Consider the following 25,354-nt stretch of genomic DNA (forward strand, 5'->3'; position numbering starts at 1 on the left):
AGATAAGCCTCACACAAATTGTGGATCTTATCGTCCAATATCTTTAATAAACTCTGACGCAAAACTTATTGCAAAGGTTCTAGCAAGACGCCTCGAGAACCATCTTCCGTCTTTGATAGCGCCAGACCAAAATGGCTTCATAAAAGGACGTCAAGCTTTCCATAACATCCGAAGGGTGTTAAATGTTATACATGAGAAAAAGGATTGCACAGACACAGCACTAGTCGCATTGGATGCTGAAAAAGCGTTCGATAGGGTAGAGCATAACTATCTCTTTGAAGTCCTGCGACGATTTGGGTTTGGTGAGTTTTTCTGCAATGCGTGATGATGCTTTATCGCTCTCCTACCGCTGCAGTCATGACTAATTATATAACTTCTCAGCCCTTCGAACTCCAACGTGGGACCAGGCAGGGGTGCCCCCTGTCTCCTCTCTTGTTTGCGTTAGCAATCGAGCCTCTAGCTATTGCTGTCAGAGTGAGCAGGGGTATTACTGGGATCAGAATAAGGGATATTGAGAATAAAATAGGTCTTTTTGCGGATGATATAGTATTATTCATGTCAGAACTACGTTGTTCAATTCCAAACCTTCTCAAGATCATAGATGAGTTTGGGTCATACTCTGGATATAAAGTAAATGAATCCAAGTCAAATATCCTTTTTCTTAATCATTCAGAGAGAATTTGCCCCCCGATTCACACCCCCTTTAAGAATACAGAACGTTTTACCTATCTGGGAATCAAAATTACTCCTAAAATAGAGGACCTTGTGTGCACAAACTATAACCCAGTGGTAACAGCAGTGACTACTCTAATTAACAGATGGACAACAATGCCATTCTCTATGATAGGCCGGATCAATATTCTTAAAATGAACATCTTGCCTAAATTTCTTTATTTGTTTCAATGCATACCACTTCCACCACCAACACACTTCTTCTCAAATATGACTAAAATTTTTCGCAACTTTATATGGAATAACAAACAGGCCAGACTTCGCCTTTCCTTGCTGTACTTGCCTTATGAGAGAGGAGGGTTGAAACTCCCCAACCTGAAATGGTACTTTTGGGCTTGCCAGCTTTGGACAACCTCTTTCTGGTTTAGACCAAATTCAATCCACTCATGGGTGTCAATAGAAAATGCCACTTCTACTAGCCTACCTTTGCAATTATACCTATACTCTGCAAAACCTGATGTATTAAAGAAAACAACAAGGAATCCATTTGTAGCAAATGCAATCTATGTGTGGCATGAAGTACATAAATATTTAAACTCATCCTTCAAGTTATCTCAATTCTCACCTATCTGGGGAAATTGTAATTTTTCTCCAGCAGCGAAAGACAAGGGTTTCAAACTATGGGCTGACAAAGGTATAGGGAAAATAGCCGACCTCTTCCAAGATGACATTTTTATGTCATTTGATAATATGAGACAGATTTTTGATCTACCATCTAAGTATTTTTTTAAATACCTTCAAGTCAGAGACTTTGTTTATAAGACTCAAAACATGTTGTCCTTGCCTAGACTATCAGAAATAGAAAATATAGTGGTGAACCCACCCCAGAGAGGCCTTATTTCCATCTTCTATAAGATTTTAGTTTTGGGTTCCAGTGAAGCCTCTGAGGACAGGAGACTTGCTTGGTGTGCCGACTTAGGGGATGAATTATCAGAGTCTGACTGGCAAACCGTATGTGCCCAATCTCAAAAGCAAACATCTAATTCAGGTTTCAGATTGATACAATACAAGTGGCTTATGAGGATGTATATCACTCCGGAAGTTTTGCATCGTTTTAATGTGAATATTCCTGATGTGTGTATTAAATGTGGGACATATAAGGGTACTCTTTTTCATTGCTTGTGGGCTTGTGCAAAGCTACAAGAATTCTGGAAGGAGGTTGTTGATGTTCTTTCTTCAACAACCGAGGTGGATCTTCCTTTGTGCCCCAAAATGTGCATTCTAGGTCTTGTACCAAAGGACACTAATCTCAGCAAAGCCAACAGGAAAATGGTCACTCTCTGCCTGCTAGAAGCTAGACGGACTGTTGCAAAAGGCTGGAAGTCTCTGCTGAGACCTAATGTGAAATGTTGGCTTGATGACATTATACAAGTTTTAGCAATGGAAAGAATAACATATTCACTTAAAGGGCAATATTCACTCTTTGAAGAAATGTGGACATCATTTATGGAGTTCGTACAGGGTCCACTCTTTTTGAGGACCCTACAGTAATGTATAGTAACACCCCTCTACTAGTATGGCCAATGATTCTAGTATAGCTAATCTAGAGCCTATGTAATGTCTGCCTCTGTACCATTGAGTATGTGCCGTATTAATGTGTTTTTTTTTTTTTTTCTATTCCTCTGTCCTTTGTTTTATTTTTTATTTATTATTATTATTATTATTATTGTTTCTGATCTGTTGACATGTCTTGTTTGACTGTGTATGCCATGTTCGTGTTAAAAAAAAAAAAAGAAAATCTAATAAACACATTGGGAAAAAAAAAATGTGCTTTTGCGGCATGTTTTAAAAGTTTTGAGAGAGTAAGAGCCTTTTGCAAGCAAATGTGTAATTTTGTAGAATGTTTTTGCTTAGACCTGCACCAACTTGATGTCAGAGTTGACACAAGCATTAAAGCGATCGAGAAAAACTGTAAATAGCCTATACGAGCCTACTGCTAGAGGATAAGAGTGCAAAAATTGTGCAAATAAGTTGTGCAATAAGAGTGCAAAGTGTAGTCAAAGGAGGTATGGTAGGAGAAGGATGTAGAAGGTGGTCAGCATCTCACCTTGACATGTCACTCCCTGGTCGACCAAAAATGTACTTCCACTGCTTGTCGCAAACCCATCTTTGCAGATGCACGCATACCTCCCCTCATTGTTTTGACATGTGGCATGCGGACCACAGTCTTCCACTGTGCACTCATCGATATCTGCAGAGGGGAAAGGCTGAAAAGCTTCAGTTTCCACAGATATCCAGGAGAGGCAGCACGACAGTATTGCTCAGTTGCTGTGTAGCGCATTTCTCAGATCAGAATGGCATTTCTCAAAGCTGTGTGTTCAAACTCATCTTCTCACTTGTAGATGATAATTTATCTGACAAACAGATTGGTGACGTATATTCTGATTTGAGTAGAGGCCAATAATGAAAATAAGTTTAAAACATAGTTTAAGTTTAGTCTCACTTTCACAAATGCCAGTTTTGTTGTTCAGACTGAATCCAGGGTTACAGCTGCATAAATAGTTCCCAGGGATGTTGTGGCATTTAGCGTTCCCCCCACAAATGGCGCCATTCAGGACACACTCATCCTTGTCTGTGAAGTTTGATTAATAACTAGTACCAGTCATTATTATTGTCTTTAAGTGCACACATTAGAAATCAGTATTGATGGTGTTAAGGAAACACACATCCATATCTGTTTAGTTTGATGAAAAACTAGTGATGTACTGTAGCAGGTCCGTGTAACGCTTTGCAGTGCTTTGTTCTATTTGCAGATTTCACATGAAAATAATGAAAAAATGTTTAAAATTCCAATTATTTATTTTTCAGACTACTCGGTAAATTGATGATTGTTGTGTGTTTTATTGTTTTGCATTGAGTACACTTGGGATTTTCTCCTCAGAAGTTCGAAAGTCAAACATTGACTCATATTCTAACTTTGTGTTTTTGCGCTTGGGGTTGGACTGAACCATGGACGCTGGGGGTTACCGGAGAGTTGCGTTGTGGCCCAGAGGTTTCACTTCACCCGATGTCTGCTTGGGTTAAGAATGGGATGTTATTAATGGGCTTAGCCTACTCTTGTCAACTTGTTGTTTAACAGCTTCTGTAGGCTTTTAGTTCATGGGTAGGGTTGCTCACATTTATTCAAACCGTCAACAACCGTGAACAAATGCTATCGTAGGCTTGCATAGGCAGCATGAAAGCGTCACCGACTCCGCACCATAGACCCCCCCCCCCCAACACACACACGCACACACACACGCGCACACACACACACACACACACACACACACACACACACACACACACACACACACACACACACACACACACACACACACACACACACACACACACACACACACACACACACACACACACACACACAGACCAGCACCATCAGCAGAGATTGCAATAAGTGCATGAGACAAGTTACTGTAGGCTATGTGAAGGACTGTGAAGTCTAACCATCGAGGGCGCAGGTGAGGGAATGAGGAGTTGAGCGGTCCTCAATCGCCTCCAGTCGGTCTAGATAGGCCTACGTCTCGAGCTCACTTGGCATGAATTTGACTTGATAACTCGATCTGTATCATTTATAGCCTATCTCTGCAACTGGCCAGAGGCGCCACGTAGGCCTATACATCCCTTGGCGCGTTTGGTTCAGTCCAACCACGATGCAGAAATGGAAAAATGGAAAATTGGAAAATGGACTCAATTTTAGTTTTGTTTCAAATTCATTATTTACCGTTTCAAAAACCACACTCGAAAGTTAAAAATATAGCATCAATTGTCCATTTGCTGAGTAGTCTGACAAATGGATAATGAACGTTTTGAACCCATTTTCCATATTTTCATGTGAATTCTGCAAATAGAACAAAGTACTGCAAAGCGTTACACGGACCAGGTCCGTAGCACGCCAAATTAGAAATCAGTATTACTGTACTTTCTTATTTTCACTATTTAAGTTAATCATATTTTGGTCAGTATCTCACCCTGACGTGTCACTCCATGGTTAACCCAAAAGACCTTGAGTAATTTCTTACAGTGTTTTGAAAATTGTGTTTTTTTTTTTTTTATTTGACTAGCATCTTGGGGACTTTTATTTTCTTATTTGAGTCGAGAATAATGATGAAAAAATATCAGTTTAGTCTCACCCTCACAAATACCAGTTTTGTTGTTCTGACTGAATCCAGGGTTACAGCTACAGAAATAGTTCCCAGGGATGTTGTGGCATTTAGCATTCCCCCCACAAATGGTGGCGTTCAGGACACACTCATCCTTGTCTGTGAAGTTTGATGAAAAACTAGTATCAGTCATTATTTTCTGTGTGCACACATTAGAAATCAATATTTGCTTTCACCTCCTCCTGGTAGTTACCAAAGTCATGTGTTAATTAGTTTCTAGTTAGTTAGTACTGTATCTCACCTTGACATGTCACTCCCTGGTCAGCCAAAAATGTGTCATTTCCATTGCTCGTCACAAACCCATCCTTACAGACACAAGTGTAACCTCCCTCAATGTTTTGACATGTGGCATACGGACCACAGTTTTTCACTGTGCACATATCTGCGGGCGGGGGGGGGGGGGGGGGGTGGGGGGGGGGGGGTGAAGATGTTTCCACAGATGTCCAGAAGAGGCAACATTAACATGCTAAAATTAGTGCCCTATATAGGGTGCTAGCTAAAATGTTACCTCTAATGGTAATAAATCGGTGTGCAGAAACAAAACTCAGACACAAGAACGAAGCAAAAGTCATGGTAAGCCAAGACAAAATGTAAATGCTCTGTACTCTTGTTTTATGCTAACCAAAACCAAAACCAAGAAAATGAATAAAATACAAATTCAATAAACAAGACATACATATATCACAAATATATTGATGCATTGCATATCCTTAACAAAATATTGATTTTTCTTGCTTTCTCACCTTTCTCACATGTCTCTTTTCCACTGCTTATCTTAAATCCAGCATTACATATGCAAGCATAACTCCCCTCATTGTTTTGACATGTGGCGTTGGGACCGCAGTCTTCCTCTGTGCACTCATCAATATCTGGGAAAGGATGAGGGTGGGGACAAGGAAAAGGTGAAGAAGTTTCCACAGATGTCCAGAAGAGGCAACATTAACATGCTAAATAGACCTCGGTGTGCAGAAAAAAAATTCAGACACAAGAACAAAACAAAAGTCATGGTGAGCCAAGACAAAAGACATGCTCTGTACTCTTGTTTTATGCTCATCTTAAGAAATACAAATCTAATTTGATTTGATGCATCCCTTCTAATTAATGCAATAAATAAGGCATAAATATATCACAAATGTAGCCTATTGATACATTTATATCCTTAACAAAATAATGATTTTTCTTGCTTTCTCACTGTAGCAGCCAAATATGTTGCTGCGGTGGACATGTTATGTCTCAAGGTGCCACAAGGGGTCGCTGTGTATCTGTGTGGGTATCAGGTATATAGGTAGGAACCTTACTGTTGTGGTTAGGTGTTGACCCCGGAAGGGCAAAAGGTTTTTGACCGTTCTACCGTGGAGGGGCGTTTGCCATGCTGGTTTTAACGTTAAATAAATGGATTACATTCCGAAGCAAGGACAACGCGTGGGGCTCTTCTTAATGGTAACAAGACACTAAACGCGTCAACCATGTCACTCCAGGGCCTAACATCTCAGAAGATTGGCGGTAGGCCAATCTTCTATAACACTCACCTTCACATATAACTTTCTGGTCAACCTTAAATGTCTCTTTTCCACTGCTTGCCTTAAATCCAACCGTACACATGCAAGCATACCCTCCCATATTGTTATGACATTTGGCATGGGGACCACAGTTTATGTTTTCCACTGCACATTCATTGATATCTGCAGAGGGACAATGGTGAAGTCAGTTCAACCTCCAGTCAACATGAACGTGGACCCTTTATGCTACAGGCACACAATACAAGTGGAAATTAATTAATTGAATAAATTAATTAAAAAAAAACATATTATGACCAACGCAATAGCGAAGTGCGTTCAAAGTCATATACTGTCATATACTGTACATCTAATCAAAGATTGTTCTTCGTCCGGATGTTTTTTTTTTGTTGTTGTTGTTTTTAATAATTTATTTAAACATTTTTTCAGTGTCAATGATTCATGGGACACTATAAGCCCAGGCTGCATACAACTTGATAGTCATCTAGCCCCAGAAGAATGACACAGAAACCATTTATTTTCATTTTTGATCCGTTGCCCACCCGCTGCACCAGACCCCCCAAAAGGAGGGGTCATTTATGAAAACTTGGAGGTGTGAAATTGTACATAATACACAGTAATTAGGGACAAGTGTTCTGAATACATACATACACAAGATGACTGTTTAAGTCTATCCATGTTGTTTGTATCTGTCCTTACCTACATTTAATTTATTAACTTAATAAAACACGTAACAAACCATGATGCATGTGCTATAAAGTGGCTTGTTATTCCTACCTGGGCATGTCTCTGAATTTTCAGCAGTAAAGTTGACATTTCCCCTAGTGGACCTGAATCCGGGTTCACACTGACAGTAGTAGCTGCCCTTGGTGTTGAAGCACTCTGCATTGTCCCCACATAGTTCTTCTCCCTCATCCTCACACTCATTGATGTCTTTGACCAAACACAGGGGGCAGAGAATCACCATCACAGTAAAACTAAACAACATATCCTTGACTGTGACCCCTCCCTGCCAGAGCGGCTTAATGACTTTTTTTGCCGCTTTGAGAACAGTGCCCAGGCGAGCACTCTCCCTCACCCTCTCGGGGTGGGACATTCCCCCCCTTCCATCACGGAGCATGATGTTCGTAGACTACTGCGGCAACAGAACACCAACAAAGCTGCTGGGCCTGATGGCGTGACACCAGCTACACTTAAGAACTGTGCAGACGAGCTTGCTCCTATTCTCACTTTCATCTTCAACTGGTCCCTTAACAGTACAATGGTACCTGCATGCTTTAAATCAGCTCTGATCATCCCAGTGCCCAAAAAAACTAACATTACCTGTCTCAATGATTATAGGCCTGTTGCACTCACTTCTGTTGTAATGAAAATCTTTGAACGTCTAGTCTGTAGGTACCTGTCACATATCACGCTAGACCCTCACCAATTTGCCTACAGGGCAAATAGGGGAGTGGACGATGCAGTCTCACTCTGCACACATTTCATTCTGCAACATCTTGATTCTAAGTCCACCTATGCCCGTGTACTGTTCATTGATTTTAGTTCAGCTTTCAATACCATCCTGCCTGTCACATTGTACAATTCTCTCCTGTCCATGGGAGCAAATCCTTCACTCTGTCAGTGGTTACTGAACTTTCTGTCCTGCAGGACACAGTGTGTTAAGATCCAGAACAATGTGTCTTCACCCAGGGTTCTGAACACTGGTGCCCCACAAGGATGTGTCTTATCACCCCTGCTATTCTCTCTGTACACAAACAACTGTATATCAACTTCTGCATCTGTTAAACTGCTTAAGTTTGCGGACGACACCACCGTTATAGGCCTCATACGTGATGGGGAGGAGTCTTCCTATCGGGATGAGGTAGAAAAGTTGGTGCAGTGGTGTGCAGACAATAATCTCATCCTCAATACAACAAAAACCAAAGAACTCATAGTTGACTTCAGGAAAAAGACAGACCAGCACCTTCCCATCTCCATTAATGGCCAGGTAGTGGAGCGGGTACCCTCCTTCCGTTTTCTAGGCACCACTATCCATCAGTCCCTATCATGGAACCCGAACACCAGTCTCATCATTTCCAAAGCCCATCAGAGACTACACTTCCTCCGTCAGCTGAAGAAGTTTGGGGTCAGTCAAGCAGGCATGATCCACTTCTATCGGGCTACCATTGAGAGTGTACTCTCCTTCGCCATCTTGGTCTGGTATGGTAGTGCCACCAGCCAGGACAAACAACGGCTTGAGAGGGTGGTGCGCGGGGCCTCAAAAATCATTGGCTGCAGTCTGCCTACCATAGCCTCACATTACATCACCAGAATCTCCAGGAAAGCCAAAAACATCATCTCTGACCTCTCCCACCCAGCACACCATCTATTCACACCCCTACCATCAGGGAGAAGGTTCAGGAGCATCACATGCAAAACATCACGCTTCAGGGATAGTACCTATCCACAAGCTATTCGCCACCTGAACATGCACTAAGCACTTATGGATTACATACCAGGCTACCTCTCTTTGCACTTGTACAACTGTACTGAACTGCTGCTTTCTGTGATCCTTGCACTTTGTTGCACTTTTTCTGTATATTAAGTGTTGTTACCCCTGTGTTATTGTGTTGTCATTATGTGTCTTATATGTGAGCATACCAAAACACATTCCTATCAATTGTATTTTCATACTGTTGAAATGGCTATAATAAACTTGAACTTGAACTTGAAAAAGAAACCTCGAGTGAATGGCAGGAATGTTGTTATAGAGCCAATCATACATGTACTGTAAGTGAATATACATTGGCATGCAGGATATCTTACCCATACAGGGGCCTTTTGGATTGAGGGTCATATGACCGTCAGGACAGTCAGTTGCAAAGACTTCTTCAGATTTAACCACAAGGAAAAGCAGGACCAACAGCAATTCTGACAGACAGATCAAGACACATATTGCAAACAGCTTGACGTTTTGTAGATGTCATTTTACTGTAATCAATATTAACTTGAACATACAATAAGCATGAAACTGACGTTACTTGGTAGGCTAAGTTATAGGACTGTGTACGTTATATCCTATTCACACACTAGTCTACGTTTCACTCACTCCAATTTAATAGTAACTTGTGGGCTACCCTCTGTTTGAAAGACTCACCCCAAATCTGATGATGCCATCTATATCTCATACTTGGGAACGGAACTCAGTGGCAGTAGATCACAACTTAACTTTTCTTAAAACTGAAGAAAACAAACAAACAAACACAAAAAAAGGAAAATTGAGTTTACTCTGCAGAGAAATGTATCCAGAATGGCTAGAAGAAGGCGACAGCAGTTCTCTGATGTCGGTCAAAGAAAAGGACTTCCTGTGGAAATGTTTCTCTTATCTCATTCTACAACTTACTTTCACAACCATATTTGGTTAAATCTATACTTGCTTCCTGTTGTGTCGCTTTGACAGTTTTTCTTTAATTACTGTTATTACAGTAATAGATATGCCGCGCAGTCAAAAGTTTGGGGACACACACACACAACTTTTTATTATTATTATTATTATTATTATTATTTTTACTATTTCCTACTTTGTGCTCCTGTCATACATTGTCTTCAGTAATTGCTCTCCAAAGTTCTTTATAGCCTACTACAGTATATACTGTACATGTTTCAGATTTTATATTCTTCAACATGTACCTTTATGACTTTCCATACTTTTGGCATCATCCCAGCCTAATTATTTTCAATTGAATTGAGTGGAAGAAAAACAGCCAAAAAATCCTCAAAATGAATGTCTGGGAATTCCTCCAAGACCGTTGGAAACTTCAGGTGACTGTCAAGTTGGTTGAGAGACTGAGCAAACTGTGTCTACTATGTGTTTTGCTTACTACACCATTTCATATGTAGGCCTGCTAAGTGTGCTACATACATTTCTGTATTGTTCTACTCTGTGTTTTGACTGGTAGTGTAGATAATGAATGTATATAGTATATATATATACTGTATATATGAAATGCTCATACTTTTAAGTGCTCATACTTTTATGGTTTTGTACCTTTCTTATGTGTCTCAGTTTCCTTCTCAACATCAACCAAGGACTACAGATGAAAACGAAATCTGATGCATTTGTATGTCTTATGTTAATGAGTGTGACAGGGTTAAGATATTAATTTCTCCTACAATATGTGTTTTTCCCCCCCTTTCATTCATTTATTTATTTACTGTTAGAGCTGCCACCTGGAGGGTTGGTTGAGCAACTGCATAGGTAGAGGTACTTTGCACCGTGATTTTCTCCTTACATGTAAGTGAAAATTGATTCTGCACTGGAGATTGCACACAGTTGCCCACTCAGCAAAATCTCTTGTGTTTTTAACAGCAAAATAAAGTCCCAGAGAGAGCCGTCCTGTGTGAATGTCCTGTACTTTCTGGATTCCCGACACAACCCGTCTAAAATTCAGCTAAAATTTAAATGTGTGACATTCAGAATATGATGAATGTAAGGGAATACTTTTTAAATTGCTATAACATGTACAGTAAGCAGAGGCTTTTCAAAGCTTAAATTCAAATATTGTTTTTCAGCAAAACATGTAGCAGGTGCCATCTTTCTCTTTTAGTCTGTTTAAATTGATAACCTGAATGAAAATAACGAATGTTCTAGGCCTACATAGGAAGGTTCTAATTTTTTTAAAGATTGCTCTCCATGATTATTCTCCACAAGGCATGTACTGTAATCCTCATGGTGCTTTTATTACATTAAAGTTATAATAATCTTTGTACTTTGTTTCGGAAATCTTTTTGGTATTTTATTTTGCAAAACATTGAATTTCATAGCACATAGGCCTATCCATATTCACTGTAAAGCAGGGTTGTGGGTTGTTGCTGACATACTATGGATATGGGTCTTAAAACTTCACATAATCTCATACTGTAACTGTTTAATAGTATGCTAATGTTATATAAAGTATACAAAATATATTACTTACTTTGAATAATCTGTTGGAATATGTGAAAGAAAAAGAAAATACATTTTTAGGAACTTGTCGTGTAATTTGTGATACAATTGAAAAGTAACCTCCCTAACACGGGCTGTATCATTGGTGTAGCAACAGAACGAGTTTGAAGTTCATCAGTTTAAGGTGAAATAATTGCATTGTATTGCTTTAAAATGTTTATTTAGTCAGCTCATTTATACAAATGTAAAAGTTGCCAATTCTTACAAAATACAAATAGACATTCAGTGGTTGATAGAAGACCCCAACTCATCGGGAAATGTGCTTATTTGCCATCTACAGAGTTAGAGTAGAGAGCACATATGGTTATGATTATGCTTATGCTATTTAGCAGACGCCTTTGTCCAAAGCGACACACAATAAAAACAATACAACAATTAAATTTAACAGTGAACAATTTAAAAAAATGGGTCAGTAAGGAGAATAGCAATATATACAATAAACAATCAATTCAAACGATAAGCTAATACAAATAAGCAATGGAAATAACAATGGAACTAAGTCATTCAATCAATCATATAAAATAACAATAGCATGGAAGGCTACTTTAAGGAGAATACCAATAATAAAACAATGTCAATTAAATCAATGGCCTAATGAAACTAAATCTATATAAATATACAAACCATAACATATCCTTCTCCTCTCTGTGCCTGCAGCCTAACTCTAGGGTCGGCGGCAAATAAGAATATTTCCCAAAAAGTTACTGTGTTCCTTTAAAAATAGAAAATCTACAGCAATTCAGATCCACTGTAAAGCTTATTTTTACATGACATTACCAGATATCCCGACGTCCTCCCTCACACACAGATTCACACACAGCAAAACAATAAATAGCTCTAAAAAGATATAAATACAAAACAGAATGACTTTGAGATGAACCTATGGCTTTGCCTTTGTCTTTTTTTGACATTTTTGGCCACCCATCTCCCCTAAAAACTTAACCCTGAGCAGATGATCAAGGCACTAATAGCGATATGAAAATAATACAACAATACTTTTGTATTGAATGACACCTCACAGAAGGGAAAAAAGTGCATTTAAGAAAGGCATGCATTGTCCTTTAGCACAGACTTGTGATACAGCTGCTTTGCCTGAGTGCGAAAAATCCAGTGGACTGGTGACCGTGTAGCGCTGTCAGATCTGGGACTCTCCGGTGTTCTGGGCGCTCTTGGACAGCTGTGGATGACACCAAATATCATAAACAGGAAGAGCCCCACCACATCCTCATACAACAAGCACCATTTCCACAAAAGAGCACTTAACATAACCTCACACCAAAAGCTATATCAGTAAGAATCTTGCAAAAGCTTTAGTAGAAAGAACATCTAGTACTGTAATGATATATGAGCTCACGTATTTAGAGAACGCATACGCATTTACACCAGGTGTTGTCCCAGAAGCGTCTTATGTGTCTAATGCATGGACAAAAAATAGCCTCAACATGATGAATTCATCTTCCCCTGAAGATGAATGGTAATAGTAATAGACTGAATACCTGAGACTTGGACTGGTTTGAGCTGAAGTCTGAATACTTGGTCTTGTGCGGAGCACAGATGCAGGACAGGAACTTGCCGTACTCCTCTCTCACCTGTTAAGGGTGAACAAGACGAGACAGCGCGGCGTGAGTTGGCTGCCCCGGACACACTGAGCGTGCTCAGTAGAAAATAATTGGCCGATCTGTGTGCTCTGCATAGTGAAGAGGCTCTTACCTGCTTGTTGAGCAGGCAGTGCATACAAAACATCAGCACGCCTTGCAGGCAGTTGAAGAAGGTGAAGAGGTACGACATGGCCATGGTGGAGTTGTTAAACTGGAAGCAGCCAAAGATCCACATGAGGCCAAGCACAGCAAGCTGAGCTACTGCAGTGATTGTAAATGTCCTGTAGGGGGAGACAAAGAGATATTGGCACACTTGTGGCATTCTTCCCCAGTTGAGTGGATGACGCTTTTTTTCCCCTTTACTAATACCTCTGTATGGAAATTCTCTGCAAGTTCTCAAAGTGTCTGAAGTAGATCAGTCCATGTCTAGATCCAGAAATGAGCCTGATCAAAACCTGAGCTGTTCTTGAGTCTATTCTGGACAAGAACTTACTTGATTTTTTATTTTTTTTTTAAGTATATTTTTTTGGCCTTTTTGCCTTTATTATATAGGACAGTGAAGAGGTAGACAGGAAACAAGTGGGAGAGAGAGATGGGGTTGGATTGGGATATGACCGCAGGCCGGATTCGAACCTGGGTCACCATGGGCACTCAGACCCGTAAATGGTACAGGTAGCCTGCTGCGCCACAGCGCCCCCAGGAACTTACTTGATTTTACGCAATGTGTTAAAATCAGGATTGAGACTGGCGAACTTCTCAGCCAGCTTGTAGACTGTCAACAGGAAGAAGAAGACGTTGGCCTGGAGGAGAAAGGCAGAGGAGGAGAGGAGGAGGAAGAGGAGGAGGAGAGGAGGAGGAGAGGAGGAGGAGGAGGAGGAAGAGGTGGAGCAGGAGAGATAACATTGCGATGCATTGACTATTAAGTGACATTAACATTTCGATTTTTGCTGGATTATGAACTTTGAAACCATACTGTATGTACTTTTATACTATATGTACTATTGAGACTGGACTTCATCCTCAAATGATGAAACTCTACTATACTCACAGTAATGATGACACAGACAGGGCCAAGGAAACTCCAGATGAAGTTGTCTTTTGTCACATCAAACCAGCACCTGAGGGTACACACACACACACACACACACACACACACAGAGAGAGAGAGAGGTAGAGGGACCAAATCAAGTCACTACCTCAGTAACAGAAAGCAGCAGAAAGATCAAATCATCTCATGAGCTTTCCAGAAGCTGCTGCGGGGCGACTCACAGGCGCTTGGAACCGTATCCTTTGGCGTAGACCATCGCCGAGATGGCCACTATGAGCGCGGGCACTCCGTAGCCGGCCGCCATCAAGTAGCGGGTCCGCAGCGTGGTGTGGAAGACCAGCACCACCATGCGGAACAGCTGCACGCCCTCCAGGCACATCCAGCAGAAGACGGACAGGTAGAAGAAGTGCAGCAGCCCCGCCACCACGGCACAGCCTGTCTGTCTCACACACACACACACACACACACACACACACACACCGCACATTCAGAGAGGGGAGGGGCCACTGTGCACCATATGTGTGTGAGAGTTCATATACGTACTGTATGTGTGTGGATGTGTGTGTGTGTGTGTGTGTGTGTGTGTGTTAGTATCTGTGATTGTGTGTGTGCGTGTGTGTGTGTGAGCATGTTTGTGTTAGCATCTTTGTGATTGCTTGTGTATGTAAGCATGTTTGTGTTGCCAATTGCTGCTATCAAGCAGGCAATACATGGTCAGTAACCATAAATAACCCCCCCCCTCTCTATCTCTGTCCACAAGACTAAAGCTCGACTTTACTTGTCACAGTCTCTAACAGCAGTCTCCCTCTCTCTCTCTCTCTCTCTCTCTCTCTCTCTCTCTCTCTCTCTCTCTCAGATCCACCAGACTAAAGATCACCTTTACTAGCTACTGTCTCTACCAGCAGTCTCTCTCTCTCTCTCCACTTCTCTATGGGTTCACTCACCTGGTTTTCGGTGCGGGAGATGCCCACGAGGAAGATGAGGCTGGCGACGAAGAGGCTGAGGCTGAGGTGCAGGTGGATGGTGTTGCGCGTGCTCTGGATGGAGCGGCAGAAGGCGAAGGTGAGGACGCAGGCCAGGAGGCACACCAAGGACAGAGACAGCCCCACCCAGGTCATCAGGAGCAGCTCAAAAGTGTCCTGTCACACACACACACACACACACACACACACACACACACACACACACACACACACAGACACACACCACACAAGGAGGCAGAGAGAAGGAGAGAGAGAAAGAGAAGGAGAGAGAGAGAGAAGGAGAGAGAGAGAGCATTCATTCATAAGGTCCAAACATAACTTAATTGCATATCACATATGGAGGGCTTAGTGAAATGTCTGCTTGAATATCTGATTAATGTTAGCTCTTGTAGCACTGGTGGTGACATTCATGCTGCGAACATTTCCACATTTTTTTTTTGAATGTGAATGCATCCTGTTTTGGGGTTGTAAAAATGGAAGGACCAAGTGGACTCTGAGTTGTTTACCTCGACCTCGTAGAGAGCCATGAGCACGGCGAAGCTGCTGAGGTGGTTGCAGGAGCACACTGTGTGGCTCGCGTTGGTCGTCACCACCGTACACCCGCGATCAGACCACGCGTTGCGTCCGTGGTCCCAGTAAACACATTTGTGTTGTTCTTGCTTTGACTGCAATAAAAAAAATAGCTGATTCAGTTGCATTCTGTAACCGTCATGTACATATATATATTATAGGATACTGTGTAGTGAAAAATATTCAAACCCAAGTGTCTGAAGGAGCGATTATTCTTAAATGTTGCGACAAAACATTATATATCAGCATTGAATATATTGTATTTATTATCTGTATTTCTCACTTATATGGTATATACTGTATATTTGCATGAAATTAATGAGTAATAGGTGTCCTACATACGCTGAAATGGGAGAAAGAGAGGGTGATATTCTTCGTCAGCTGTGTTGTGTTGGAATTGCTAACTGTTGCTGTGACGACTTTTGAGTTCATCTGGAACTTTGTGTTCGCGTCATCAGGAGTCACAGCAAAAGAGTTATTAGTTGACTCCTCCAAGTTCTTATAGGTCAGCAAGGCAACAGTTGTGACTCCTGTTCAGCAAAAGACACACACACACAGATGGAAGGGAATAAATATTTATCTTGGTTGTCTATGACCATTTCCCGTGTGGGAAAGGTCACTCCTGTTCAGAATGTACGCAGTCCTGCACATCAGCATGTGTGTGTACCAGGGAATTCAGCTCCTGTCGCTGTCTCCCAGTGTGTGTCCAGTTGGGCGTTCCCGGAAAACATGCGGAGAGGCCCGCTGGGTGCTTCAGCTCCCCTCTCCACCCGCAGCTCCAACTCTGAAAGCACACACAGAGCCCTATGTTCTGACACAAGGCTTACAAACACAGCTTACCCTAGTTTTCTTGCCTGGCTCCTCTATAGGCACTAAAAGCACAAAAGGTTCAGTTCCTGTGAAAATGCAACAAGTAGGCCTACAACCACAGGCGTCGCAGACATCAGCAACTGCTAAGAGAGAAATTGAATAGGTTTTTGCTTGAGGTCTGCTAAAATAACTGATCACTGGTAAGTTTCTTAGCACATTGTCAGCTGTTATGTTAGTGTTATTATCCAGGGCCCATTGTAGATGAGATACTTTGCAAAGTGTGTGAGAAACATCTGTAACAGTTCTATTGAAATGCTCGAGGGTTCAACTAAATTAGCAATGCGTATAGGATAGTCATTCGGCACACGAAGCAGCTAAAATAAAGATAGAAACGATAGGTTAACCACAAAGTATTTAGAACTTCCTGTTGTCAAATACGGAAAATGTGTTAGAAGACGAGTGTGTGATAGAAATGAGGCTTACCAACACATCTGGTAGAAAAGTTGGTTTGGCGGTCGCTTAGCAGTGGTCCAACTAGTTTCAGTGCACTCTCAACGGAGGACAACAACATGGTGACTTGCTTGCTGTCATGAAGGGGTCCTTTGGACAATAGACCATCTATTATTGACAGGAGTTTCTGTAAGAAGGACACACAAAGAGTCAAGGCCGGGGCCCACCGCACACATACACGGCGCGTCGCGACGTGACAAGAAAAAAAATTAGACCTCCATTGTTTTTAACGGAGCAAAGCCCACTAAAAACGCACGGCAGCCGCACAGAAAACTGTTCTAAAATCCTGCGCGTTAAGCCCACGCTGCTGAACCCCGTGTCCGGTGGCCGCCGGCCCTTAAGAGTAAGTTAGGATTTGAGAAAACCAGAGAAAAACAGAGCGAGAGAAGGACTGAGAGACAGGTGGTAAGGTGATGGAGAAGGAGTGGTAACTCACTACACATACAGTACTCCTGTCTAGCGCATTATGACACTGTTACAGCTACAGTCATTTCCCAAATATTAACCACGGCTTATAGGCCTACATTGATTTTGCTAAATTTCTTCAGCTACTGTATGAGGTTATACACACAGACATTTAATTAATATAATATAAATTCAGTTTTGTTTCTTTTAACTTGCAGAAAACACTGCCCTGCGGCTTATACACAATGCAACGAATACACAGCAAATTACTATAGGGCTACATTCAAAAGCTGCAATAAGGCTTTACCAGTAACAGCTCCCTTCCATCCTGTTGTCTCCTGGCCATATGCGTTGGGGTAGTTGACCCTTGGTTTAGCAGAGGGCCGAGGACTCTCAGTGCTCTCTCAATTAAATGCAACACCACGGCCACTTGATCGCCACCGAGGGGTCCTTTTGACAGCAGGCCGTCTATTGGTGACAGAAACTTCTGAAGGTTGGAAAGAAAAATAGTCAGAGTGAGTGAAGAGGAGAGAGAGAACAAAGAAGAAAGAGAGGAAAATATGAGGGAACAGGAGGGTTAAACCAGTCAGACATAAAGGGAGTCCAACGAAATCTCTCCTTGTAAGACATGACACCATTACAGCGTTCTGTCATAAAAACACAGTCAAAAGCGACCATAAGACATCACCATTAACAGTGTCTTTCCATCCAAAGGCCAATCCAGTGCTCCATCTGGAGGTGAAGCCCCAGCCGTGTCGTTTCCTGCCAGTTTCATACACAGCCGGTTCAGCAGGGAATGAGAATCCTTCAGTTCAGGCAGAGTCTGAAATGATCAGGAACATCATGAGCAATAAGCTACCATAGTCTACATACAGTAGGGATCAAATCATTTGTATTTTTAAACAACAGATATTGTATTCAGTCATACCTGCCCAGGATTGGCATCGTCACAGTTGAATGCTGATGGGAAAACGTACACAATTTATAAGCATATTATTCATTATTGTTCTGATGGCCTATGGATGATATCAGATTGCTGCAGCATGTGTCTGTTAGTTTTAACTACAAATAGCATAGCACCTCTAGAGATGTGGTCGATATGACATTCATATTTACATTTACAACAACATCATCCACAGACTCTCACAACTAAGTTACAACACAGGGAAATAGCCCTTGGAGCAGGAACCATTTTAAAGCCAAATACTCGAAACAGTCTCATCATGACAGGACTCAAGTGCCAGACAGCTGAGAGGAAACGGAAGGAACGGAAGAAGAGGGAAGGAAAGGAAGAGAGTATTATTGTTTTTCACCTGTGCATGCTTCCTGATTGAGGCCATAATTGGTATATCCTTTGTGACAAATACATTCATAACCACCAGGACCCTGTTGACATGCACCTCCTCCACAGATAGAGCGGTCCATAGAGCATATGTCTGGAAAAGATATGAAGTGGTAGAATGAGTAGGACTAGGACAGCATTTTTCACAAGCTTACAGTAAATTAGACTTAAAATGTGCAGTATTTTCAAAAGCTAATAATAGCCATGTCAGAGGCTATCCTCCTTGACAATTCCATTTCCATTACAATCATGCATCCATCAGTGTTAGCCAGCATTAGAGTAGTTTTCTTCAGTATCCTTCCTCCAGTTCCAGTCTTTTACACCTATGTACTAAGGCTACTTAGAGATTAAATGTAGCCTACTGGTCTGTTAGTTTGCTAGTTAATCTAATGCCCCCTGAGAGAACGGTAACTTCACAGGTGCTGTACTGCTATCAGCTGGCTGCTAGAACATTGGTTTACCTTCACAGGATCCATCTTTTTTGGTGAAGTTGGTTTTTCCAGACCCAAGTCTGAAGCCAGGGTTGCATACACAGTAGTGGCTTTCTGGGATGTTGTGGCATTTTGCGTTCTCCCCACAAATGGTGCTGTCAGCCTCACACTCACCTGTCACAAGAGAGAAGTGTTACAAAAGCCTAACGAACCAAATAACATATTAATTTCAATCAATTCATCAATTTATCTATTTACGGTATTTATTTCTAATTTATCGCAAACTGACGTGTTGCTGAAAGCTTTGTACATATGTCTCCCTGTAAGCAAATGCAATGTTATGTTTTGTTTCACATAAAATGACTAACAGGTTGGTGACATATATTCTTATTTGAGTAGAGGCCAATAATTAGAATAAGTTTAAACTTAAGTTTGAGTTTAATCTCACTTTCACAAATGCCAGTTTTGTTGTTCAGACTGAATCCAGGGTTACAGCTACAAGAGTAGTTCCCAGGGGTGTTGTAGCATTTCGCGTTCCCCCCACAAATGTCAGCATTCAGGACACACTCATCCTTGTCTGTGAAGTTTGATTAAAAACTAGTGATGTAGCAGGCCAAATTAGAAATCAGTATTACTGTACTTTCATATTTTTAAGGTGACCATTTAAGCTAATCATATTTTGGTCAGTATCTCACCCTGACATGGCACTCCATGGTTAACCCAAAAGACCTTGAGTAATTCCTTACAGTGTTTTGAAAATTGTATTATTTTCTTTATCTAACTAGCATCTTGGTGACTTTTATATTCTTATTTGAGTAGAGAACAATGATGAAAAAATATCAATTTAGTCTCACCCTCACAAATACCAGTTTCGTTGTTCAGACTGAATCCAGGGTTACAGCTACAGAAATAGTTGCCAGGGGTGTTGTGGCATTTTTCGTTCCCCCCACAAATGGCGGCATTCAGGACACACTCATCTTTGTCTGTGAAGTTTGATTAAAAACTAGTATCAGTCATTACTGTCTGCACACATTAGAAATCAATATTTACTTTCACCTCCTCCTGGTAGTTACCAAAGTCATGTGTTAATTAGTTTCTAGTTAGTTAGTATCTCACCTTGACATGTCACTCCCTGGTCAGCCAAAAATGTGTCATTTCCATTGCTAGTCACAAACCCATCCTTACACACACAAGTGTAACCTCCATCAATGTTTTGACATGTGGCATACGGACCACAGTTTTTCACTGTGCACATATCTGCAGGGAAGAGGTGAAGATGTTTCCACAGATGTCCAGAAGAGGCAACACTACCATGCTAAAATGTTACCTCATAAATCAGTGTGCAGAAACAAAACTCAGACACAAGAACGAAAGAAAAGTCATGGTAAGCCAAGACAAAATATGAATGCTCTGTACTCTTGTTTTATGCTAACCAAAACCAAAACCAAAAAAAAATGAATAAAACAAGACATAAATATATCACAAATATATTGATGCATTTCATATCCTTTTTTTTTCTCGCTTTCTCACCTTTCTCACATGTCTCTTTTCCGCTGCTTTTCTTAAATCCAGCATTACATATGCAAGCATAACTCCCCTCATTGTTTTGACATGTGGCGTTGGGACCACAGTCTTCCTCTGTGCACTCATCAATATCTGGGAAAGGGTGAGGGTGGGGACAAGGAAAAGGTGAAGAAGTTTCCACAGATGTCCAGAAGAGGCAACATTAACATGCTAAATGGACCTCTAATGGTAATGCATAAATCAGTGTGCAGAAACAAAACAAGAACAAAAAAACAGTCATGGTGAGCCAAGACAAAAGACATGCTCTGTACTCTTGTTTTATGCTCATCTTAAGAAATACAAATCTAATTTGATTTGATGCATCCCCTCTAATTAATGCAATAAATAAGGCATAAATATATCACAAATGTATTAATACATTTCATATCCTTAACAAAATAATGATTTTTCTTGCTTTCTCACCTTCACATGTCACTTTCTGGCCAACCTTAAATGTCTCTTTTCCACTGCTTGCCTTAAATCCAACCGTACACATGCAAGCATACCCTCCCATATAGTTATGACATTTGGCATGGGGACCACAGTTTATGTTTTCCACTGCACATTCATTGATATCTGCAGAGGGACAATGGTGAAGTCAGTTCAACCTCCAGTCAACATGAACGTGGACCCTTTATGCTACAGGCACACAATACAAGTGGAAATTAATTAATTGAATAAATGAATAAAAAATATATTATTTTATTTATTTATTATGACCAACGCAATAGCGAAGTGCGTTCGAAGTCATATACTGTACATCTAATCAAAGATTGTTCATCGCCCGGATGTTTTTTTTGTTGTTGTTGTTTTTAATCAAATTTTACTTAAACATTTTTTCAGTGTCAATGATTCATGGGACACTATAAGCCCAGGCTGCATACAACTTGATAGTCATCTAGCCCCAGAAGAATGACACAGAAACCATTTATTTTCATTTTTGATCCGTTGCCCACCCGCTGCACCAGACCCCCCAAAAGGAGGGGTCATTTATGAAAACTTGGAGGTGTGAAATTGTACATAATACACAGTAATTAGGGACAAGTGTTCAGAATTAGCTTCAGCTAAAAACACTACGATACATACACAAGATGACTGTTTAAGTCTATCCATGTTGTTTGTATCTGTCCTTACCTACATTTAACTTAATAAAACACATAACAAACCATGATGCATGTGCTATAAAATGGCTTGTTATTCCTACCTTGGCATGTTTCTGAATTTTCAGCAGTGAAGTTGACATTTCCCTTAGTGGACTTGAATCCGGGTTCACACTGACAGTAGTAGCTGCCCTTGGTGTTGAAGCACTCTGCATGGTCACCACATAGTTCTTCTCCCTCATCCTCACACTCATTGATGTCTTTGACCAAACACAGGGGGCAGAGAATCACCATCACAGTAAAAAGAAACCTCGAGTGAATGGCAGGAATGTTGTTATAGAGCCAATCATACATGTAAGTGAATATACATTGGTATATAGGATATCTTACCCATACAGGGGCCTTTTGGATTGAGGGTCATATAACCGTCAGGACAGTCAGTTGCAAAGACTTCAGATTTAACCACAAGGAAAAGCAGGACCAACAGCAATTCTGACAGACAGATCAAGACACATATTGCAAACAGCTTGACGTTTTGTAGATGTTATTTTACTGTAATCCAATATCAGTTCAGCGCTCCAGTTATGATGCAAAACAGACCTCACTGCAACAGCAGCTGCTATAAGAAACACTTGCTATCTCATATCATTAAGCTCATTTCACAAGAGCAGAAGGAAAGAAATCGTCATCATGTCAACTCTTGTCTATTAGCCTGCATAAACTGCAATCCAACTATAGTTAGCTGGGCCTTAGAGAGCAAAAACCCAAAGCATCTGATCTCATCTGATTAAGATGATTTGAGATTGGTGAACATCCCCCTGTGAACTAGAATCCCGAATGTTAACAATTAGAGGCTAGTTTTGAACACCACTGGTTGAGCTATATGTAAGTCAGTTCCACCTTTGTCATGAGTGCTTTTAATTAATTGGATTCTGTTAAAACACTGACATCACTGCTTTGTTGTTTTTGTGGCACACCTTACATTTCCTGTGATTTAGGCTGCGTAACACATTTTAAGCATGATGATAAAATTAAGCATGATGAAAATAATTCATACAGTAGGTGTTGCAGAAGTCCTGCTCCCCTTTTACTCAAAGATAGGAGTTTAATTTGACAATACTCAAGGTTCACTTACTTTTAATCACATGCTACGACCACACAGTCAGTCCACCAAAAACTTTGACCAGCCCACCAAAAACGTTGATATATTACAACCTTTGTATCTTGTTATGTATATTACAACATTTACTGTATGTCAAACATTGACATGTCCTCGTGTGTTACAGAGAGAAGTATACAGTAAGTGGAAATTAACCCAGCCCACATGGTTAGGTGGGTTCTGCCACCCAGAGCAGTGTAGTGATTTCACAGTCTAAAAATATTACTTTAAAGGCGAGAGAGCACACAGCCTCTATTAAGCGTGGGTGATAAAGAGCCAAGCTGGAAGAAAAGAGTCTGTGTTCTCCTTCTCTCTCTCTCTTTATCCCTCTCTGTCAATGGTTCAACCTCAGTAATTCATTCGCTTTCTGCTCTCGGAATTATTAGACCACATTGTCCATGAATCAGGATAGAATCCCGAGGAAAGTTCTTTGGAATGACATCGTTTTTTCCCTCTCCTGCTCTTTTCTTTGAGAGAGCTCCCGGGCTCTGGGTAGGTTTTATGACAAGAAGCATCAGAAACTGACTGACTAACTCTTCTATTAACAACATCCAACTGCAGGCTGAAACTAATGCAAAGACACAAGGGAGATTCACAAAAAGTCTTGTGTTGGCTAAAGTGACAGCAATGCCCATATAAAAGTGAAACTTTCAACAGCTGCTACTTTTACTGTGAACATTTGTTTTTTTTACACACTGGCTATCTTACAGCTTAATGCTTTACATATAAAATGATAAGCCATGAACGCAAAACTGTCTCTTCACTGAATGGAAATACAGTCATACATATACAGACTGATACATATTTAAATTATAGTATGAAAATAAAATCATTGTGTACACAGTATAAACTGATCAAGCTAAAGCCATTAGGTGTGAAATAGATACGGTGAGAAATAGATATTGTGAGAAAGCAGTGTCAGGAAAAGAGAACCAGAATGGCCTAAACAACCATAAACACACTCTATTTCCATGGCAACATGTAGTCCGCACTCACTGTGACAGCAGATGACTCACCCCAAATCAGGAGATGCCCTCTGTATCTCATGGCGACGGAGAAGAATTCACCGTTGCTCTGACTCTGGCCACTCTGCGATTAAAGACCCAAAACTCCACTTCAAGCAAGTTTGCAAAGATTCAAAATGAATCCGCACAATGACACGTGTGGAGCCTCCTGCCGTTCTTTTTTGAATGATTTGTATCGGTCGCCTCCGTAGGTGTCCAGATGTTCTGTGGGCAGCACAACGCCGCACCCTGCCTTGTCTGAGCACACAACACAGAGTGGTTCTCTCTCTCTCGCCGCTGCCCTCCCCCGTGCCTCTGTTTCCAGCTGTCTGACACAGCACTGGGGCCAGCGCTGAATCTCATCTGGAGAGCAGACTGCACCGTCACGCCCTTCAGCTGGCCAGGAACCAAACACACACAGAGAGAGAGAGAGAGAGAGAGAGAGAGAGAGAGAGGAAAGAGAGAGAGAGATAGAGAGAGAGAAAAAGAGAAAGAGAGAGAAGGGGGAAGTGAGGAAGAGAGAGAAAAAGAGGGAGGGGGAGGGGAGGACGAGGAGGGGAAATTACGAAATGTCAGAATGAGGCCAGAAAACGAATGGAGATGTGAGAGTTAGAAGCAAACTTGAGGAGGGGGGGTTTCTAGATGTGATCTCAATCAACCCACACTGTTCTACAACAAAGTTGTGATCGCTTGAGGCCTCGTCAAAAAATAAATTAATTTAAATAATGATAAAAAATAAAGAGAAAAAATAAGAAAAAAAAGAGAAACCCAAACGTGCTCAGTTGGCCTTGCTCCCAGCAGACACTGCTTTCCCTTTCCTCTCCTGACACGGCTACCTATCCTTTGAATGACTGGAGGCCAGGATACCGGGAGCTCAGCAGTGGAACAGAAAACAGTCGGATGGCTTTGATCTGGCGGATGATGAGGATGGCAAGGTTAATACACAATCTAACTTTGTAGCCTACTATTAGCAGAATGAAAGTAATAGAAAACCACACACGTGACCACAAACCTATGCTCCTGATAGGATAGCTGTAGCTCTCCTTTGATGATTTGCTCATCATCTATCAAATGCCTTTTACACCCTGGCCAAAGTAGACTAAAAGAGAAAACATATTTTTTTGCAGTCCCTTTGGCTTATCAACTGTTACAGTATACTGATAAACACATGCTGTATAAAGGACATGCACTTTCAAAATAAGGTGTACATGTACAATGACAATAAACAGTATAATATATTCTATTCTATTCTTTTCTATACTACTGTCTCATTCATATCTGTGGTTCATGACAAATAAACAAATAAGATCTGAAAAAGGATTTAGCTTGATACAGTAAGTGCATTTGAGGACTGTCAGTACCACTTCAGAAAGAAAAGCTTGTTCTGCTACAGTAAGGTGTAGGGGTGACTTTTTGGAGGGAAACAGTCATG

The 25,354-nt window shown here is 41.1% G+C and overlaps 2 protein-coding genes across 3 annotated transcripts; both read right to left on the reverse strand.

The window, feature by feature from the left end:
* Positions 1-377: 377 nt before the first annotated feature.
* Positions 378-6,573, reverse strand: LOC134075979 (adhesion G protein-coupled receptor E1). The gene is made up of 5 exons (XM_062531003.1): positions 6,425-6,573; positions 5,639-5,764; positions 5,137-5,277; positions 4,866-4,994; positions 378-466 (listed from the first exon to the last, which is right to left on the reverse strand). The coding sequence occupies exons 1-5, from the start codon at positions 6,513-6,515 to the stop codon at positions 378-380; spliced, it is 576 nt and encodes a 191-aa protein (XP_062386987.1). The 5' UTR covers positions 6,516-6,573.
* Positions 6,574-11,543: 4,970 nt separating this feature from the next.
* Positions 11,544-24,311, reverse strand: LOC134077347 (adhesion G protein-coupled receptor E5-like). Of its 2 annotated transcripts, XM_062532899.1 has the most exons (24): positions 23,935-24,311; positions 22,150-22,251; positions 21,864-22,019; positions 21,083-21,235; positions 20,627-20,752; positions 20,213-20,353; positions 19,951-20,079; positions 19,545-19,673; positions 19,127-19,270; positions 18,637-18,759; positions 18,252-18,283; positions 18,012-18,146; positions 17,631-17,810; positions 16,892-17,045; positions 16,266-16,382; positions 15,941-16,128; positions 15,535-15,693; positions 14,990-15,184; positions 14,267-14,484; positions 14,046-14,115; positions 13,706-13,797; positions 13,110-13,278; positions 12,896-12,988; positions 11,544-12,576 (listed from the first exon to the last, which is right to left on the reverse strand). In XM_062532899.1, the coding sequence occupies exons 1-24, from the start codon at positions 23,963-23,965 to the stop codon at positions 12,535-12,537; spliced, it is 3,078 nt and encodes a 1,025-aa protein (XP_062388883.1). In that variant the 5' UTR covers positions 23,966-24,311; the 3' UTR covers positions 11,544-12,534. The 2 variants fall into 2 exon arrangements, with proteins under 2 accessions (XP_062388883.1, XP_062388884.1); XM_062532900.1 differs by lacking the exon at positions 19,545-19,673.
* Between the last annotated feature and the right edge of the window lie 1,043 nt (positions 24,312-25,354).

Source organism: Sardina pilchardus, chromosome 3 (assembly GCF_963854185.1).
Source record: "Sardina pilchardus chromosome 3, fSarPil1.1, whole genome shotgun sequence".
NCBI classification, from domain to species: domain Eukaryota; kingdom Metazoa; phylum Chordata; class Actinopteri; order Clupeiformes; family Clupeidae; genus Sardina; species Sardina pilchardus.

Coding starts and splice junctions, on each gene's coding strand:
- LOC134075979 (XM_062531003.1), bottom strand. CDS start 6,515: ATGGGAGGGTATGCTTGCATGTGTACGGTTGGATTTAAGGCAAGCAGT. Junction 5,278..5,638: donor AAAAGAGACATGTGAGAAAG/GTGAGAAAGCAA, acceptor CCCCGCCCGCAG/ATATGTGCACAGTGAAAAAC. Junction 467..4,865: donor CAAAACTGGTATTTGTGAGG/GTGAGACTAAAC, acceptor TCACTCTGACAG/CAATAGCTAGAGGCTCGATT.
- LOC134077347 (XM_062532899.1), bottom strand. CDS start 23,965: ATGAGATACAGAGGGCATCTCCTGATTTGGG. Junction 17,046..17,630: donor ATGGAAGGGAGCTGTTACTG/GTAAAGCCTTAT, acceptor TCCTTCTTACAG/AAACTCCTGTCAATAATAGA. Junction 13,798..14,045: donor CTGTCTGTGTCATCATTACT/GTGAGTATAGTA, acceptor TTTCTCCTCCAG/GCCAACGTCTTCTTCTTCCT.